This window comes from Giraffa tippelskirchi, chromosome 6 (genome assembly GCF_054371585.1).
Source record: "Giraffa tippelskirchi isolate mGirTip1 chromosome 6, T2T-mGirTip1v1.2.pri, whole genome shotgun sequence".
In the NCBI taxonomy this organism is placed as follows: domain Eukaryota; kingdom Metazoa; phylum Chordata; class Mammalia; order Artiodactyla; family Giraffidae; genus Giraffa; species Giraffa tippelskirchi.
In genome coordinates this window covers 98,514,877-98,532,395 of record NC_137280.1, presented here as the reverse complement: position 1 = coordinate 98,532,395, position 17,519 = coordinate 98,514,877, and the positions used below count along the sequence as shown (strand labels likewise).

General features: G+C 39.7%; 1 protein-coding gene across 3 annotated transcripts in view; it reads right to left on the bottom strand.

Moving 5' to 3' along the window:
* Positions 1 to 2,969: 2,969 nt before the first annotated feature.
* The window catches only part of LOC145510062 (prolyl 4-hydroxylase subunit alpha-2-like), a 109,729-nt gene continuing 95,179 nt past the window's right edge, over positions 2,970 to 17,519 (bottom strand). Inside the window, exons 12-14 of one of the 3 annotated variants that reach the window (XM_081500212.1) lie at positions 12,514 to 12,582; positions 11,898 to 11,994; positions 2,970 to 3,420 (exon numbers count right to left, since the gene is read on the bottom strand). In XM_081500212.1, coding sequence (XP_081356338.1) covers positions 3,350 to 3,420; positions 11,898 to 11,994; positions 12,514 to 12,582 — 237 coding nt within the window. In that variant the 3' untranslated portion in view covers positions 2,970 to 3,349. The remainder of the gene's footprint in view (positions 3,421 to 11,897; positions 11,995 to 12,513; positions 12,583 to 17,519) is intronic. The other 2 variants (XM_081500211.1, XM_081500213.1) reach the window with 2 other exon arrangements.

Below are 17,519 nucleotides of genomic sequence, written 5' to 3'. Positions count from 1 at the left end.
TGGAGATCACAAATCCGACCTCATTCACTGTAAGCTATCAAAGCAAACTTAAGTTACCAAAGGGTGAAGGAGGGGAGGGATAAATTGGGAGACTGGGACTGAAATACAATCTACTATGTATAAAATAGATAACTAATAAGAACCTACAGTATAGTGCAGAGAACTCTACTTAATACTCTGTAATGAGAAGAACAAAGTCAAAGAATGTTCAAACTACTTATTGTACAATTGCTCTCATTTCACATGCTAACAATGTAATGCTCAAAACTCTTCAAGCTAGACTTCAGCAGTATGTGAACCAAGAACTTCCATATGTACAAGATGGATTTAGAAAAGGCAGAGAAACCAGAGAGCAAATCACCAACATCTGTTCGATCATACAGAAAGCAAGGGAATTCCAGAAAAACACCTACTGGTTCACTGACTATGCTAAAGATTTTGACTGTGGATAACAATAAACTACAGAAAATTCTTAAAGAGATGGGACTACCAGGCCACCAGTAAGGTCTCAGGTCTCCTGAGAAACCTGTATGCAAGTCAAGAAGCAACAGTTAGAACTGTATGTGGAACAACAGACTGGTTCAAAATTGGGAAGGAGTACCTCAAGGCTGTATATTGTCACCTGACTTGTTTAACTTCTATGCAGAGTATATCATGTGAAATGCCAGCCTGGATGACTCACAAGCTGAAATCAAAATTGCCAGGAGAAATATCAACAACCTCAGATATGCAGATGATACCATTCTAATGGCAGAAATCGAAGAGGAACCAAAGAGCCTCTTGATGCGGCTGAAAGAAGGGAGTGAAGACGCTGGTTTAAAGCTCAACGTTCAAAAAACAAAGATCAAAAAAAAAAAAACAAACCACACAAAGATCATGGCATCCAGTCCCATCACGTCATGGCAAATAGATGGGGGAAAAGTGGAAACAGTGACAGATTTTATTTTTTTGGACTCCAAAATCACTGTGGATGGTGAGTGCAGCCATGAAATTAAAAGATACCTGCTCCTTGGAAGAAAAGCTATGACAAACATAGACAATGTATTATTAAAGGGCAGAAACATCACTTTGCCAACAAAGGTCCACATAGTCAAAGCTATGGTTTTTCCAGTAGTCATGTGCAGATAGGAGAGCTGGATCATAAAGAAGACAGAGTGCCGAAGAATTGATTCTTTCGAATTGCAGTGCTGGAGAAGACTCTTGAGAATCCCCTAGACTGAAAGGAGATCAAACCAGTCAATCCTTAAGGAAATTAACCCTGAATATTCAGTGGAAGGACTGATGCTAAAAGCTGAAGCTCCAATATCTTGGATACTTGATGTGAAGAGCTGACTCACTGGAAAAGACCCTGATGCCGGGAAAGATTGAAGGCAGGAGGAGAAAGGGGTGACAGAGGATGAGATGGCTGGATGGCATCATCAACACAATCTGAGTAAACTCCAGGAGGCAGTGAAGGGACAGGGAAGCCTGGTGTGCTGCAGTTCCTGGGGTCACCAAAAGTCGGACATGACTTAGCGACTGAACAATGACAATGACCTATATGGGAAGAGAATCTATAAGGCATATGTATAACATATATGTTTTTACAACAGAAACTAACACAACATTGTAAGTCAACTATACTACAATAAAAAGTATTTTTAAAAAAGAAATTAATAACAAGATTTTACAATCCCACAAATTTGGAAACTAAGAAATATTTTAAATAATCTATTGGTTAAAGGACAAAACACATGGGAATAAAAATATCTTGGACTGAGTAATAATAATGCAACATACTAAAACTTGAATGATGCTGCTTAAAGCCTGCAGCTAAAGCTACAGACTAATGTATCAATTAGTTTGGTGTTTAGGGTAGAAAAGTTTTCTGTTTTGCTGGACTGCCTCTTTTCCAGTACTAAGGCTGGAGGAAGCAGGTTTTTCTTTGGGCCTTTTTTGTTTGCATCTATTCACATTTCTGGAGAAGGCAATGGCAACCCACTCCAGTACTCTTGGCCTGGCAAATCTCATGGATGGAGGAGCCTTGTAGGCTGCAGTCTATGGGGTCGCTGAGTCGGACACGACTGAGCGACTTCACTTTCACTTTTCACTTTCATGCATTGGAGAAGGAAATGGCAACCCACTCCACTGATCTTGCCTGGAGAATCCCACGGACAGGGGAGCCTGGTGGGCTGCCGTATATAGGGTCGCACAGAGTCGGACACGACTGAAGTGACTTAGCAGTAGCATTCACATTTCCAGGTTGCCAGCTTCTGAGATGAATGAGGTAAAAAGAAAACCCAGGGAACTCACTGCAGTTTCATTCCTTCCCAGCTAGTCTGCCTTCTTCTCTCCACCATTCAGAGCATTGTTATGTTTGTTTTAAATATAAAATCCAGGGGTTTTAGCTGTGCTTAGTAACAGACAAAACCATTTCTACTTTATCTTTCTAGAAACATAAGTTTCTCACAAGAGACTTTCAAGGTGCTGACTTATATTGTTCTTTTTCTTTTTTTAAAAATTAGTTTATTTTCTATTTTTTAACTTTACAACATTGTATTTGTTTTGCTACACATTGACATGAATCCACCATGGGTGTACATGTTTTCCCCCTCCAGAACCTCTCTTCCACCTTCCGCTGTCCTTTTTCTTAACTTGGGTGGTGGTCACATGAGTGCTCACCTTATTACTCTTTAAGCTATATGATTTATGCATGTGTCTATGTATATATTTCACAATTTAAAAATAAACATATTATAAATTATAACAGCATCACAATTCTCACAATTCTCTATAAAGCAAGAAGAAACTATCTCTTCCACTTTGTAGTAGGGAAATTCACGCTTGGAAAACACAGAGAACACTGAACCCAGGTCAAGAACCCAAGCCTAGGGCTCTTAACCACTAAGGCATTCCCTGCTCAAACTTCTGAGTTTGGCTTCCACAAAGATGATGCTAAGAAATACTTAAAAACACATCAAAAACAAGGCTTTTTATAGACTCTTTATTTTTTGGTTAAAGGTACAACCAAAAAATACAGAAATGCAATGTAATCAAATATGTAAACAAGGCATTAGAACTTGGATTCATGAAAATATATGACAAAGACATCACTAAGCACTAGAAAGTTTCACTATTGCAGGCTGACCCCTGCCCCTGGTACACAGACAGCACAGATTAACCAGAGAAGCTACCCAACCAGCATGAATCCAGTTTACTTAGGACCTGCTCCAGCCTGCCTTCCCTCTGCTCCACAAATTCACTTCCCCAGGTTCTCACCTGACTGGGGTTGGAACAAAGAAAGGTGTCCATCACACTTTATTTAAAGATGTGGGCTTAGAGTTTGGAAGTGAAAAGGCAGAAAAGGATATCATTCAACTTCTGTTGGTCCACAGGGCCTCAAGAACTCCTGTCCTCGCTCACGGAACCACCTATTGGAAACTGTGAACAGAAAGAGTGTTATAGTCCTGGTTGTTCACTCAGCAGCCAAAATCAATAACCCCTTTAACCCAAGTCCTGTGGTAGGTGCAGGAAGCCGTACACAAATAAGACAAGTTTCATGAGGTAGGACCGTATACTGTTATCAACTTCCCTTTTAGAACTGCCTTTGCATCCCTAGGTTTTGGGTCGTTATGTTTTTGTTTTAATTTGTTTCTAGGTGCTTTTTATTGCCTCTTTGATTTCTTCAGTGATCTCTTTGTCATATAGTAGCATATTGTTTGGCCTTCATGTGTTTGTTTTTTTTATAGTCTTTTTTTCCCCCTGTAAATAATATCTAATCTCATAGAATTGTGGTTGGAAAAGATGCTTGATATGATTTCAGCTTTCTTAAATTTCTGAGGCTTCATCTGTGCCCCAAGATGTGATCTATCCTGAAGAATGTTTCACGTGAACTTGAGAAGAAAGTGTATTCTGCTTTGGGATGGAATGTTCTATGAATATCAACTAAGTCTATCTGGTCTAATGTGTCATTTAAGGCTGTGTTTCCTTAGTACCATATGATAATCTCAACAGATTCAGAAAAACCCATTTATGATGAAAACTCTCCAGAAAGTAGGCATAGAGGGATGCTACCTCAACATAATAAAGGCCATACATGGCAAACCCACGCAAACATTCTCAGTGGTGAAAAACTGAAAGCATTTCGTCTAAGATGAGGAAAAAGACAAGGGTGTCCACTCTTGCCACTATTATTCAACATAGTTCTGAAGTCCTAGCCATGGCAATCAGAGAAGAAAGAAAAATAAGAGAATCAAAGTTGGAAAAGAAATAAAACTGTCAGTGTTTGCAGAAGACACAATACTACACATAGAAAATACTAAAGATGCCACCAGAAAACTACTAGAGCTAATCAATGAATCTAGTAAAGTCATAAGATACAAAATTAATATATCAAAATCTCTTGCATTCCTATACACTAATAACAAAGTATCAGAAAGAGAAATTAAGGAAATAATTCCACTTACCATTGACCATTGTAAAAAGAATAAAATACATAAGGATAAACTTACCCAAGGAAACAAAAGACCTATATGCAGAAAACTGTAAGAATGATGAAAGAAATCATTGATGAAATGATTTAGAGTTTAGATTTAGAAACTTTAAATCTAAATGCTTTGGAGTTTCCATTAGGTAGTTCCATGAGCAAGGACAGGAGTTCTTGAGGCCCTGTGGACCAACAGAAGATGAATGACATCCTTTTCTGCCTTTTCACTTCCAAACTCTAATCATTTCTTTCATTGATGAATGAAATCAAACAGATGGAGAGATATACCATGTTCTTAGACTGGAAGAATCAATACTATGAAAATGATTATATAACCCAAAGCAATCTACAGATTCATTGTTCAGTTCAGTCACTCAGTCATGTCTAACTCTTCGTGACCCCATGGACTGCAGCATGCCAGGCTTCCCTGTCCATCACCAACTCCTGGAGCTTACTCAAACTCATGTCCGTAGAGTTGGTGATGCCGTGCAACCATCTCATCCTCTGTCATCCCCTTCTCCTCCAGCCTTCCATCTTTCCCAGCATCAGGGTCTTTTCAAATGAGTCAGTTCTCCACATCAGGTGGCCAACATATTGGAGTTTCAGCTTCAGCATCAGTCCTTCCAATGAACATTCAGGACTGATTTCCTTTAGGATGGACTGGTTGGATCTCCTTGCTGTCCAAGGGACTCTCAAGAGTCTTCTCCAACACCACAGTTCAAAAGCATCAATTCTTCAGTGCTCAGCTTTCTTTATAGTCCAAATTTCACATCCATACATGACTATTGGAAAAACCATGGCTTTGACTAGATGGACCTTTGCTGGCAAAGTAATATCTCTGCTTTTTAATATGTTGTCTAGGTAGGTCATAGCTTTTCTTCAAAGGAGCAAGCATCTTTTAATTTCATGGCTGCAGTCATCATCTGCAGTGATTTTGGAGCCCCACAAAATAAAGTTTTTCACTGTTTCCTTCATTTTCCCATCTATTTGCCATGAAGTGATGGGACCAGATGCCATGATCTTAGTTTTCTGAATGTTCAGTTTTAAGCCAACTTTTTCTCTCTCCTCTTTCACCTTCATCAAGAGGCTCTTTAGTTCTTCTTTACTTTCTGCCATAAGGGTGGTGTCATCTGCATATCTGAGATTATTGATATTTCTCCCAACAACCTTGATTCCAGCTTGTGCTTCATTCAGCCCAGCATTTCACATGATGTACTCTGCATATAAGTTAAATAAGCAGGGTGACAATATACAGCCTTGACGTACTCCTTTCCTGATTTGGAACCAGTCTGTTGTTCCACGTCCAGTTCTTACTGTTGCTTACAGTTTTCTCAGGTGGCAGGGCAGGTGGTCTGGTATTCCCATCTTTTGAGGAATTTTGCACAGTTTCTTATGATCCACACAGTCAAAGGCTTTGGCGTAGTCAATAAAGCAGAAGTAGATGTTTTTCTGGAACTCTCTTGCTTTTTCGATGATCCAACAGACATTGGCAATTTGATCTCTGGTTCCTCTGCCTTTTCTAAATCCAGCTTGAACGTCTGGAAGTTCACGGTTCACTATGGAGAACAGTATGGACTAAACATAGAACTACCACATGACCCAGCAATCCCACTGCTGGGCATACACTCTGAGAAAACCATAATTTAAAAACACACATGTAACCCAATGTTCACTGTAGCACACTTTACAACAGCCAGGACATGCAAGCAACCTAACCATCCACTGACAGATGAATGGATAAAGATGTGGTACATATATACAATGGGATATTATTTGGCCATAAATAATTGAAATTGGATCATTTGCAGTGATGTGAATGGACCTAGAGTCTGTCATACAGAATGAAGTAAGTCAGAAAGAGAACCTATCTGTCTTTTGTCAGACCCAGATCTAATGTGGTACCAATTCCCTGATTAAATGAAACCTCATTCTACTGTGCTACTCAATTACTCAGTTCTCTGTTATCAATTCAAGCACTAGGTTCTCTGTTATCAAACCTCTCAAACTTTACACATCTATTTATGAATCGCTTCCATTACCCCAAATTATTTAAAGGTAAATGCAGTATTTATCTTTGCTACTACATCAAATCTTTATTAACTGTTGAAAGAATAATAATATAAATTACTTTTTTTAGGTCAACGGCTTTGGGAAGCTCCAGAGCAGGGTCTGATTCCCAAGCCTTTCACTAACCTGCAATGAAACCTCTGTGACCTCAGATACATTATCTAACTTTTTGACCTTCAGCTTCTATATCTGTTCTGAAGAGATGTGAGTTTGAGATAACAGATTGTAATATTCCTAGCACACCATCAAATCCATACTGAAAAGCTCAACACTTTCATGCTACAGTGAACATGTTAACAATAAGCTAAGCAGGTTAATAAAGATTACTAAAAATAGTGCCATATCTCTAAGGTTATCTTCTATTTGTTTCTGGGACCACACAGATTGACAGGAAGGCACCAACACATTAACAGAGTTCTTAATAGCTGATTCCATGCTTAATGCAGGAAATGTCTGAGATAAATGTGGAACATTTTGTTATACCAGATAACAAAGGAAGATATCAAAGGCAAGGTTTTCTGTATCTGTATTTTTTGTTTTACATGGAAATAAATTTCAAAAAGTAAAATGAAGAAGAGACTTCTACTCCTAGCTATGATGAATAGCTTATGGTAGAATAACTTTCATGTCAAAAATAACCATGAAAACTGGATAAATCTGTTAAAAATCTGAAGATATCAACAGACCGCTGAAGCAAAAAGGGCTTAAGCGTCAGATCCTGGGGAAGGATGAACCTCAGGTGGGTGAGCCAAAAGACTGATCTCTTTTATCCTTTGACCATTTACTGATTCTAGGCATGCAGTAAAAGACTGAAGACTTGGATAGAGGACTTAAGCAATAGGCAACTGCTAAGAGACAGAGAAACCAGCAGAGATCTTAGTGGTCTCAAAGGGCACTAAAAGACAAAAATTAGACTGTAATTTTTTAGAATACTGAATAGGAGGGAGGGGTGTGGAACTTAGTCAACCACTCACCCTGTTTACCCATTAGGACATTTTCTAGATTCTGAAGCTGTGCACAATGGAAGATTAAGAAGCTAATCAGAGAACCTCTGAGAAAAAATGGATTTGAGGGGCAGTGTCTAGACACTGAGGATACAAGGATTAGAACTGTAGAACTGCCAGTGAGACAGATCTAGGGAACATTCTAGGCAGAGAAGTTGCAACTCTATTATTTCTCAGATTCCCTTACTAGCTGGCTTCCTGTTAGGTTCTGTTGGTGGAAAGCACTAGAGGGAGATTGTATGGCACCAGATAGGTAACAGTTGCCCTAGAACCAGTGATTTTTTGCATGAGAGATGGCTTTATAATTAAGCCATTGAGACTTAGGGATTATTTTACTACTCTAGCATAAACCTAGTCTATCCTAATAAAATATGTAAAAAGAATCTTTGTAGTTCATATCAGATACAAAAACAAAACCTAGGTGAATTAAAGATACAGATGAAAAAAAAACAAGACTATAATGCTTTTAGAAAAGAATATAAGGAATATTTTTATGATCTTGGGATATAGAAGAATTTCTTAAACAAGACATACAAAGTGTAAATCAAAAAGGAAAATCCTGATAAACTTGACACAGAAATTAAGAACTTCTGTTCAACAAAAGACAGAACTAGGAGTAAAAAGACAAACTAGAAAAAGATATTTCAAAACATGTAACCAATAAAGAGCTTGTGTCCATAGTATATTAAAAACTTGTATGAATTAGTAAGAAAAAGACCTGAATAGACAAATATGAAATCTAAAGCATACAAGATGCTTTCTAAATCTAAAAAGCATACAAGAAACTGTTCAACGTCATTAATAATCATGTTAAGATAGATAATACTATACATCTAATAAACTAGCTAAAATGAAAGAATATGACAAGACCAGATATTGGAGAAAGTTGGGATAACAACTCTTACTCCTAGTAGCAATGTGCTCAACCACTCTAGAATATATTATACTAGTAAAGTTGAAGACTCGTCTACTGAGATTCAGCATTTCTGCTTCTAGATATATATTCTACAGAAATGTGTTTATTTGTACCAGAAATCATGTATAAAAATCCAATGACAGCCTATTCATTAAAGACTGAAACCAGCCTAAATGTCTATCAACAGTGTATCAGTATATTATAGTACTGTCCTATGATAGATGCTAACAAAAGTGAACTACACAAATTAACATAAATTACATCTGCACAACAACATGAATGAATGCTACAAACAACTATCAAATAAAATAAGTCAAACACCTCCCAAAATATACTCTTGATTTTGCTAATAAAAGTTCAAAATCAGGGAAAACAAAATAACTACTATTTATTTAGGGATACAGACCTTGATAGTAAAACTACAAAGAAAAGCAAAGGCATGACTACCACTGATCACTAGACAGTGGTTACCACCGAGATACTGGGGGCAGGTCAGAGATGTGATCACAGAGGGGCTCACAGGGGCTCCTGAGGTATAAGTTTGAAAATAATCTCTTCTCTTACCCAGGTGATGGTGACATGGGTGCTCGTGCTCACTTTCATAGTCTTTAAACTGTACATCAATGTATCACAAACAATTCTGGGTGTATATTTCAAATTTTTAAAGTACGAAATTTCAAATTATAACAGCATCACAACCATGGATATACATGGTCTCTATATTCTCTGAGATGCAAGGAGACTGACTCCCTCACTTTCCAGAAAGGACATTGATGCTTAGAGGAAAAGTAAATGGGAAACCTTGTCTAGAACCTAACAGAGTTTGTCTCTCAATATTAATTATCCAGATTCTCCCTGTACAGAGAAGATGCATAGGAAATGGTAAACTTGGTAAAAGCTCCCCATCTTAAAAAATATATAGTCTAAATAAAGCTCTTCAAGGCTTCTGGTAGGGAGGGACATTTTATTTTTTGGTTAAAGCCACATTAATAGAAATTCCATAAAAACAAGCATGTAAACAAGGTATTAGAACTTTGGTTCACTGAAACATCTCACATCTAAAGCATCTGAAGTACAAAAGTACCTTGCTATGTGCCAGACCACCTGACTCTGCTCCAACCCTATCTGAGCGGCCAGAGATAGCACAGGCTGGCCAGAGAGGCTGTGACCAAGGTCACCCAGGACATTCCCCAGTCCACTTTCTACTCCACGCAAATATTCATGCCTCCAAAGACCCGCCTGACGGGACTGGAACATGAGGGGGGTCTGCCACATTGAATCTGAAGACAACATGGGTTGTGGGGCCAGGAAGGCAAAGGGCAGAAAAGGATGACAGTCAACTTCTGTTGATCCACACGGCCTCAAGAATTCCTGCCCTCGTTTATAGAACCACTTATTGGAGAATGGACAGAAGTAAGTAGATTAGTTCAGCAGCCAAAATGAATGATTCCTTCATGATGACTCCTACACTGGGCCTGGGAGTCAGAAATGAGTAAGACTTGGTTTTGGGCATCAAGTTGCCCTGGTGAGGAAAAGAGATAACTGTACAAAAGTCTGTCAGTGGCACAAGATGTATGTGTGTAGGCTACCATAGAAATAGAGCTAAAGAGCATCTAACCATGTGGGGGAAGAGGAAACCCTAGGGCTGGGACAGAAAGCTGAACAGGAATTATCCAGGGAAGAAGATGGACAGAGCGGGTGGTTCCTATACCAAGGGGGTCTGGGAAGTGGGAACAGGATGAGAAAGAGAGCAAGGCATGATCCACACTGGTGTGTGTCAAGGACTCCAACAAGCTTGATATTGCTGGGATGTGGAGGGTGGAAACTGAGAGGCAGGAGATGAAGCTGGAGGTTAGGATTGTGGAAGGCCTGGACGTCAACTTCAGGGGCTCTGGCAAGTGGATCAATCTTAGGAAGCAGAGTTGGTGCTAGCATAGTCTATTTCTTAAAGCTGTGCCTTAAAGGCTCATGAATCATGATTTCATTTCTCAATATAGATGCATTCATAATGAATTCTAAAAATTGATTTTAATGTATTGATGAAGTAATAATACTTTAAAATATAATTTATAATACTTAATTTTTAAAGCAATACATATACTTTTTGGAAAAGTCAAACTGTTCCACAAGAATTACAATGATACACAGCAATCTCCTACCTGTCCCTTCTCACCACCAATTCCCACTTCCAGAGGACATTCAACTCCTTTAGCTGTTTCTTCTGATATTCACCTTTATTTTTCTAAATAATATACTTGCAGTGCTATTTCTTTCAATTTTTGATCTTATATGTTGATAGTCTACCATGGAAGATGGAGATTTGGAGTTTTTTGTACTACTCTTCAAATACCTATTTCACACTCCTATCTCCCAATATAGTTAAATTACAAGTTTAGTTAAATTACAAATTTAGTTAAATTAATATTTAGTGTTTACATTATTATGTCATTTATGTAAATATTGCTCACACCTAAGCTGTCTAACAGATAAAACAGGTGATTCTTGAACCACAAAGGTCCATTTATATGTGGGGTTTTTTTAAACAGTTTAAATACTATAGTACTATATAACCCCAGTCAGTTGAATCCATTAATGTAGAAGCACAGATATGAAGGAACCATGTACACAGAGGACCAACTATAAACTATATGCAGATTTCCAACTGTGCTAAGGGTCAGTACTCCTAATCCCCACTTTGTTCAAGGCTCAACTATACTTCTATTTCCTTTCTTGTACAACTTTTTCTTTTTCCTGAAGTCAGCAATTGTCTCATTTTCTTTTTAATTTGCTTAATCTTCCATGAACCTATCATTACTTATCCCCATAATTCTCTAAGAGGGCTATAAATTCTTCTCTTTGTGATCACTTCCTGTCACAACCTGCTTCAAGCCTCTCCACGGCTTACCACAGCTGCTTCCAGAACAAAGCTCAAATTTCAGCCTCCATGGTTTGGTCCCAGCCTTCAGCTTCATCTCTTGACCCCTGTGCTAAGGCCTCTTTTTGTGCAAGAGACAAAGGCAGCCTGTCTCCACACCTACAATGCTGCTTTTAGCCTGAGCCTTGTTCCATGTGGGCTTTGCTTGCCTGAAACACCTTTTCCCATCTGATTCCAGTTCTCCCTGACTGCAATCTCAGAACCCTTGCCAGAGTCCACTCCTCTTGACAGCCATATTCAAGAAGACTCCACAAGGTTCCCATAGTGTTCTGAGAATGTTCAAGGGAAACTCAAATCAATTGTTTTAATATTCTCAACAAAGTAAGTGGGTAGAGAGCTACATGCTGAAAGAGGGCTCTAAAGTAGTTAGTGTAGAAAATTCTATACAAGGAAATTGTCTTGCCTTCATAAGAATACGGCAGCAGTTCACTCCCAGCACAGAGTCTAAGGTTGACCACCAAAACCTAGTGTGAGGTCACAATGGCTAACCCCACATCTTATATCACTCACCCCACTTGCAGCCCACAAGCACAGGACAGGCAGCATGTTTTGTTAGGTGGTTGCCTTTCCCACTCCGCAAAAGGTTATACCAGAATACGGCTGTCCCCTGGAAAGAGAGGGCTTATCAGAACGTATCCTGTTGCTGGTTTTGAGGGAACAAATCAGAAACACTCCTTGGAAGACACAGATTTTGAACTCCAAAAAAGATGCCACTTGTAATAAGCACATGACTTATTTTTGTTCAGGGAAAAGTCGTCAGCTATCTATATAGCAACCACTCCAGTTTCACACGGTCTCTGGGACCTGATCACGGAGTAATTCTGAAACTCCAATCTGAAAGGAAACGCTCTCACCAAAGTATAAGGGCACAGAGCTCTAGGACTCCACGGGCATTATGCAGGCAGTATCTACCCCTTAAGATGTGGTGAACATCTGGAAACTCATCCGTCCTTGAAGGATCTCCTATACCTTTTCCCAAAGTAGGGGCCAAAAGATTGTAGTCCAGCTAGAAAGTTAGTTCCTGAGGCCATCACAGTCACAGTAAAGCAAGCTAAGGAATGAAGCAGGGAAATGAACAAGTCCTGTGCCCTGAAGCAACCAGTGACCTACAAAGAACAGAAATTACCTTCTTGGGTGAAATCGTAGCCCCCAGATATGGGAAGACAGTGGCACCACCAGCTTCTACATCACTCATCTGTGAAAACAAAGCATAGTAGTTGCCCTTCTCACTCAAGGCTCTTAGACTCTATATCCTGTTTGATTTGGGAAGGATCCAGAACACAACAAGCTGTTCTTTTTTCCCTACCACCCATGGTCAGGTCTCAGTAAAGATCTAGATGGGCAAACATTTCTGGTCACTGACTCTAAAACCTTTCTCTTTCAAGAAAGGGGAACTGTTTCATAGAGCAACAAGTTTGTTTCTCTTGACACTTTCTGTGTGGGTCTTTTCCCCAGCCCTGACTCCTCTACTTCTTGAGCTCCTCAACCTGGCAAAGGTGCTCATTCTTTTCTCTGCAAGAATTCATAAGCACCTGCTACACAGTAAAAAAATGTTCCAACTCAGGAACAGTGATAAAAAAAAAAAAAAATAGGTGTATACATTCCCTGCCTCACAGTTGGAGCTCCCAGTTATGTACTGTGGTTCTCAACTTTGCTTCTGCCTGACATACCCCATCTGTCAAGAAGGGCTGACTACAGTAGCCATACACTTGGAAGGGGTCATGAGGGGAAGACAAGGCCAGAGATCAATATTGGAGTCTCTGACGTCTACTGGAGTCTCTGATGTCTATCAGTCACCAGTCTACTGGTGTCTGATCTCTAAAGGAGTCAGTGGCAGAGTTCAAGTGGAGCATACTTAAACCAGAGCTCACTCCATACTTCTCAGCCAGCTAATCCGCCCCTTTATTTATTTAAAATGGAAGCACAGTTGTTCTGAAACTGAAAGTCACTCAGTCGTGTCCGACTCTTTGTGACCTCATGGACTATACAGTCCATGGACTTCTCCAGGCCAAAATACTAGAGTAGGTAGCCTTTCCCTCTCTAGGGGACCTTCCCAACCCAGGGAAAGAAGCCAGGTCTCCCGCCTTGTAGGCAGATTCTTTACCAGCTGAGCCACAAGGTTGTACAATATTATATAAGTTACAGGTGTTCGAGTGATTCACCATTTTTAAAGGTTATACTCCATTTATAGGTATTATAAAATGCTGGCTATATTTCATATGTTGTAACACTTATCCCTATAGTTTATTCTATACCTAATAGCTTGTATCCCTTACTCCTTTACTCCTTTTCCCCTCTCCCCTTCCCTTTCCCCACTGGTAATCACACGCTTGTTCTCTATATCTCTAAGTTTGCTTCTTTCTGTCATATTGACTAGCTTGTTTTATTTTTTAGATTCCATATGTAAGTGATATCATACAGTATTTGTCTTTGTCTGACTTATTTCACTTAGCATAATGTCCTCCAAGTTCATCCATACTGCTGTAAATGGCAAAATTCTGTTCTTTTTTGAGTCTGAGTAGTAGTTTATTGTACATGTATACCACATCTTCTTTATCTGTTCATCTGTTTGGGCATTTAGGTTGCTTCCATACCTTGGCAATTGTAAACAGTGTTTCTATGAACTATGAACCAGGGTGTACGTATCTTTTTGAATAGCATTTTTGCTTTTTTCAGATATATACTCAAAAGTGGAATTGCTGAGTCACAAGATAAATAAGTCATAAAAAAATAATGCTTTATTTTCAGAAATCTCCATTCTGTTTTCCATAGTGGCTGCACAAATTTACATTCACACCAACAGCAGGAGGTTCCCTTTTCTCCATACCCTTGTCAACATGTGTTATTTGTGTTCTTTTTGATGATGGCTGTTCTGACAGGTGTGAGATTTTTGCATGTGGTTTTGATTTGCATTCCCCTGAGGATTAGTCACATTGAGCATTTTTTCACGTGCCTGCTGGCCATCTTCATTTCCTCTTTGGAAAAATGTCTATTCAGTTCTTCTGCCCACTTTTTAAAAAAATTTATTTATTTTAATTGGAGGCTAATTACTTTATGCCAGGAAATACAGAAAACTCACCAGTGGCCACAGGACTGGAAAAGGTCAGTTTTCATTCCAATCCCAAAGAAAGGCAATGCCAAAGAATGCTCAAACTACCACACAATTGCACTCATCTCACACGCTAGTAAAGTAATGCACAAAATTCTCCAAGCCAGGCTTCAGCAATACGTGAACAGTGAACTACCAGATGTTCAAGCTGGTTTTAGAAAAGGCAGAGGAACCAGAGATCAAATGAGCAACATCCGCTGGATCATTGAAAAAGCAAGCGAGTTCCAGAAAAACATATATTTCTGCTTCATTGACTATGCCAAAACCTTGGACTGTGTGAGTCACAATAAACTGTGGGAAATTCTGAAAGAGGTGGGAATACCAGACTACATGACCTGTCTCTTGAGAAACCTGTATGCAGGTCAGGAAGCAACAGTTAGAACTGGACATGGAACAACAGACTGGTTCCAAATAGGAAAAGGAGTACATCGAGGCTGTATATTGTCACCCTGATTATTTAACTTATATGCAGAGCACATCATGAGAAACGCTGGGCTGGAAGAAGCACAAGCTGGAATCAAGACTGCCGGGAGAAATATCAATAACCTCAGATATGCAGATGACACCACCCTTACGGCAGAAAGTGAAGAAGAACTAAAGAGCCTCTTGATGAAAGTGAAAGAGGAGAGTGAAAAGGTTGGCTTAAAGCTCAACATTCAGAAAACTAAGATCATGGCATCCGGTCCCATCACTTCATGGCAGATAGATGGGGAAACAGTGAAAACAGTGGCTGACTTTATTCTTCTGGGCTCCAAAATCACTGCATATGGTGACTGCAGCCATGAAATTAAAAGATGCTTACTCCTTGGAAGGAAAGTTATGATCAACCTAGATAGCATATTAAAAAGCAGAGACATTACTTTGCCAACAAAGGTCCGTCTAGTCAAGGCTATGGTTTTTCCAGTGGTCATGTATGGATATGAGAGCTGGACTATAAAGAAAGCTGAGTGCCGAAGAATTGATGCTTTTGAACTGTGGTGTTGGAGAAGGCTCTTGAGAGTCCCTTGGACTGCAAGGAGATCCAAAGAGTCCATCCTAAAGGAGATCAGTCCTGGGTGTTCACTGGAAGGACTGATGTTGAAGCTGAAACTCCAATACTTTGGCCACCTGATGCAAAGAGCTGACTCATTGGAAAAGACCCTGATGCTGAGAAAGATTGAAGGCGGGAAGAGAAGGGGACAACAGAGAATGAGACGGTTGGATGCCATCACTCACTCGATGGACATGGGTTTGGGTGGAATTAGGGAGTTGGTGATGGACAGGGAGGCCTGGCATGCTGCGGTTCATGGGGTCCCGAAGAGTCGGACATGACTGAGCGACTGAACAGAACTGAATTACTTTACAATATTGTAGTGGGTTTTGCCATACACTGACATGAATCAGCCATGGGTGTACATGTGTTCCCCATCCTGAACACCCCTCCCACCTTCCTCCCCATCCCATCCCTCAGGGTCATCCCAGTGCACCAGCCCTGACCACCCTGTCTCATGCATCGAACCTGGACTGGCAATCTGTTTCACATTTGATAATACACGTTTCAATGCTATTCTCGCAAATCATCCCACTCTCGCCTTTTCCCACAGAGTCCAAAAGACTGTTCTTTATATCTGTGTCTCTTTTGATGTCTCGCATATAGGGTCATTGTTACCATCTTTCTAAATTCCATATATATGCGTTAGTATACTGTATTGGTGTTTTTCTTTCTGACTTACTTCACTCTGTATAATAGGCTCCAGTTTCATCCACCTCATCTAGAACTGATTCAAATGCATTCTTCTTAATGGCTGAGTAATATTCCATTCTGTATATGTACCACAGCTTTCTTATCCATTCGCCTGCTGATGGATGGACATCTAGGTTACTTCCATGTCCTAGCTATTGTAAACAGTGCTGCAATGAACATTGGGGTACACGTGTCTCTTTCAATTCGGTTTCCTCGGCGTGTATGCCCAGTAGTGGGATTGCTTGGGTCATATGGCAGTTCTATTTCCAGCTTTATAAGGAATCTCCACACTATTCTCCATAGCGGCTGTACTAGTTTGCATTCCCACCAACAGTGTAAGGGCCTTCCCCTTTCTCCACACCCTCTCCAGCATTCATTGTTTGTAGACTTTTTGATAGCAGCCATTCAGACTGGCGTGAGATGGTACCTCATTGTGGTTTTGATTTGCATTTCTCTGATAATGAGTGATGTTGAGCATCTTTTCATGTGTTTGTTAGCCATCTGTATGTCTTCTTTAGAGAATACATACTGGAAGGACTGATGTTGAAGCTGAAACTCCAATACTTTGGCCACCTGATGCAAAGAGCTGACTCATTGGAAAAGACCCTGATGCTGAGAAAGATTGAAGGCGGGAAGAGAAGGGTCTTCTCTTGGCCCATTTTTTGCTTGGGTCATTTTTTTTTCTGGAATTGAGCTGCAGGAGCTGCTTCTATATTTTTGAGATTAATCCTTTGTCACTTGCTTCCTTTGCAATTATTTTATCCCATTCTGAAGGCTCTCTTTTCACTTTGCTTATAGTTTCCTTCGTTGTGCAGAAGCTTTTAAGTTTAATTAGGTCCCATTTGTTTATTTTTCCTTTTATTTCCATTACTCTGGGAGGTGGGTCATAGAGGATCCTGCTGTGATTTATGTCGGAGAGTGTTTTACCTATGTTTTCCTCTAGGAGTTTTCTAGTTTCTGGTCTTACGTTTAGATCTTTAATCCATTTTGAGTTTATGTTTGTGTTTAGTGTTAGAAAGTGTTCTAATTTCATTCTTTTACAGATGGTTGACCACTTTTCCCAGCACCACTTGTTAAAGAGATTGTCTTTTCTCCATTGTATATTTTTGCCTACTTTGTCAAAGATAAGGTGTCCGTATGTGTGTGAATCTATCTCTGGGCTTTCTATTTTGTTCCACTGATCTATATTTGTCTTTATGCCAGTACCATACTATCTTGATGACTGTAGCTTTGTAGTAGAGCCTGAAGTCAGGCAGGTTGATTCCCCCAGTTCCCTTCTTTCTCAAGATTGGTTTGGCTA